The 2,662-nt window shown below is 46.9% G+C and overlaps 1 protein-coding gene across 1 annotated transcript in view; it reads left to right on the top strand.

The window, feature by feature from the left end:
• Nucleotides 1-101: 101 nt before the first annotated feature.
• ACTL6B (actin like 6B) overlaps nt 102-2,662 on the top strand; it is a gene marked incomplete at its 5' end in the record, with an annotated part of 13,457 nt that continues 10,896 nt past the window's right edge. The window contains one exon of the mRNA XM_008048960.1: nt 102-202. Within this exon, the coding sequence (XP_008047151.1) occupies nt 102-202 (101 nt within the window). The remainder of the gene's footprint in view (nt 203-2,662) is intronic.

Below are 2,662 nucleotides of genomic sequence, written 5' to 3'. Positions count from 1 at the left end.
CTCCCCGGCCCTGCTTTGGACGTGGCCTCCCTCCCCCTTTGCCTCCCGCGCCCACGCCCGCCCGCCCGCCCGCGCCTCTCCGCGTGCGCTGCCGGCCCCAGTCGAGGACTGGGAGTGTTTCCGCGCCATCCTGGATCACACCTACAGCAAGCACGTCAAGTCCGAGCCGAACCTGCACCCGGTGCTCATGTCCGAGGCCCCGGTGAGTGCCGCCCCCGCCTCCGCAGCCCGGCCCGCGCCTTCCCGCCGGCGGCGTCGCGCCTCGAGCCCCTGTCCCGTGGCCCCTCTCCTTCCCACCCCGTGGTCGTCGACGTTTTCCTCCCTCCTGTCTCCGTCTCCCCTCCCTCTCTCTCCTCCTGCTCCGTACGTTCGGCTGCCCGACCTCCTCCCCAAGACCTTTTCCACTTAACGTTTTCGTATCAGTGTTGCATACACACGGAGGACATCTGTTCGTTTTAGAAAGTATGTTGAGAAACAACTGCAGGTCTGACCCTCCCTCACCCATTTCCTCCTTTTCCAAAGGCAATTGCTTTGCTTCCTTTTAGCTAGTTTTGGGGGCATGTTCTTCCATGGCTCTAAATATCACCCTAAGTTGCTGCTTGTGGATTTTTTTTTTTTTTTAGTTTTAGGCATTATCTATAAGTTTCTCAATATAAAAAAATCAGAATTTTGCTCTCTTCCCCCCCAGCCTATACCACACATAGTTCTCATTCTCCACCTTTAAGTACCATTTGATTTAGACTCTTTAAAAAAATCCGTATTCAGTATCTATACTCATATTGCTATGGGTGGTAATCAGGGCTGAGGCAGGCAACAAACTATAATTATTTATCCTTTCCTATGCAGCTTTTTGTTTTCTCTAAAACTGGAAATTGCATTAGTTTTTCTTTTGCTTGGTTTTCTATCTACTTAACAATGTGACCCTAAATAATTCATCAGTTATCTATCTATCTATATATATATATTTGAGTTGGAGTCTCACTCTGTTGCCCAGACTGGAGTGCAGTGGCCACTCACGGCCACCACAGCCTCAACCTGCTGGGCTCTGGCGATCCTTCTGCCTCAGACTTCCACGTAGCTGGAACTACAGGCACGTACTACCACGTCCGGCTAATTTTTTATTTATTGTACAGACAAGGTCAAGTTGCCCGGGTGGGTCTCGAACCCATGGGCTCAGGCAATCCAAAGCACTGGGATTACAGGCTGAGCCACCAAGCCCAGTCATCTATATCTTTTATCAAGACATTAATTCAATTTAATCAATATTACCATCATCATCTTCTTCTTGTTGTTCTAAAGACAGGGTCACATTCTGTCACCCAGGGTGGAGTGCTGTGGTTTGATCATAACCTCAAACTCCTGGCTCAAGTGATCCTCCAAGTAGCTGAGGTTACAGTTGCATGCCACCATGCCTAAGGATTTTTTCTTTTTGTTTTTTGTAGAGATGGTGTTTCTCTATGTTGCACGAGCTGGTCTTGAACTCCTGGCCTCAATCAGCTTCATCTTCTTAAATAAGGACCCACTGACCCATTATACTTTGAACCAGTTGCCTTTGCTGGGGGCATAGCTGTCATCATGACATCTCCCTTCACCGTTATCTTGGGGAATTCCTTTGCCTCTCTCCTGTGTTAGAGGTCTTGTTTTCTGTACTTGAGTACTTTTCTTGATTTACTCCTTTGTTTTCATGGAGCAGATGCCCCAGTAACTAACTTTATAAGATCATGGGAAGTAAATTTTTTGAGTTCTTGCATGTGTGACCTTGGGTTGATAGTTTAGCTAGGTATCACATTCCAGGTTGCAAATTATCTTTATTCAAAATCTTCTCCATTGTCTTTCTTCCAGCATCTTTTGTTGCCATCAAGAAGGATAAAACCATCTAATTCCTGATCCTCTGATGTAATTTTTTCCTTCTGAAAGTTTATAGACTTTTTACTTCATTCTCAGTGTTCCACAATTTCCCAGTGACATGTGTTATTGTTGGCTTATTTTCATTCATTGCTCTAAGCACTTAATATTTCCCTTCCATCTGGAAATCGATGTCTCTCAGTTCAGTGAAATTTTTTCTGATAGAAATAGGGCCGAGTGTGGAGGCTCATTGGGCATGGTGGTTCACATCTGTAATCCCAGTATTTGGGAGGCCAAGGTGGGAGGATTGCTTGAGCCCAGCAATTTGAGACCAGCTTGGGCAACATAGCAGGACCTCATCACTACACAATTTAAAAAATTAGCTGAGCATGGTGTCATGCACCTGTAGTCCCAGCTACTTGGGAGGCTGAGGTGAGAGGATTGCTTGAGCCCGGGAGGTTGAGGCTGCTATGAGCTATGATCATGAAACTGCACTCCAATCTGGGCAACAGAGTGACACCCCAACTCAAAAAAATAGAGAGTCAAGGTATTGCTATGTTGCCCAGGTTTGTCTTGAACTCCTTGCCTCAAGTGAGATACTCCTGTCTCAGCCTTCCAAAGTGCTGGGATCACAGGCATGAGTTGCTGTGCCCAGGGAGGAAATGGGTTTGTTGTTATCAGCATTTAATATTCATTGAGCCCGTGCCTTTGGGAGGCTGAGGTGAGTGAATTGCCTGAAACCGCAGGTTTGAGACCTGCCTGGGTAACTTGGCGAGTCCTCATCTCTACAATAAATCAAAAATTAGCCGGGCGTGGT

The sequence above is a fragment of the Carlito syrichta genome, unplaced genomic scaffold (assembly GCF_000164805.1).
Source record: "Carlito syrichta isolate Samal-C Ts95f unplaced genomic scaffold, Tarsius_syrichta-2.0.1 Scaffold130370, whole genome shotgun sequence".
Lineage (NCBI taxonomy): Eukaryota > Metazoa > Chordata > Mammalia > Primates > Tarsiidae > Carlito > Carlito syrichta.
This window is presented reverse-complemented; position numbering and strand designations above follow the sequence as displayed.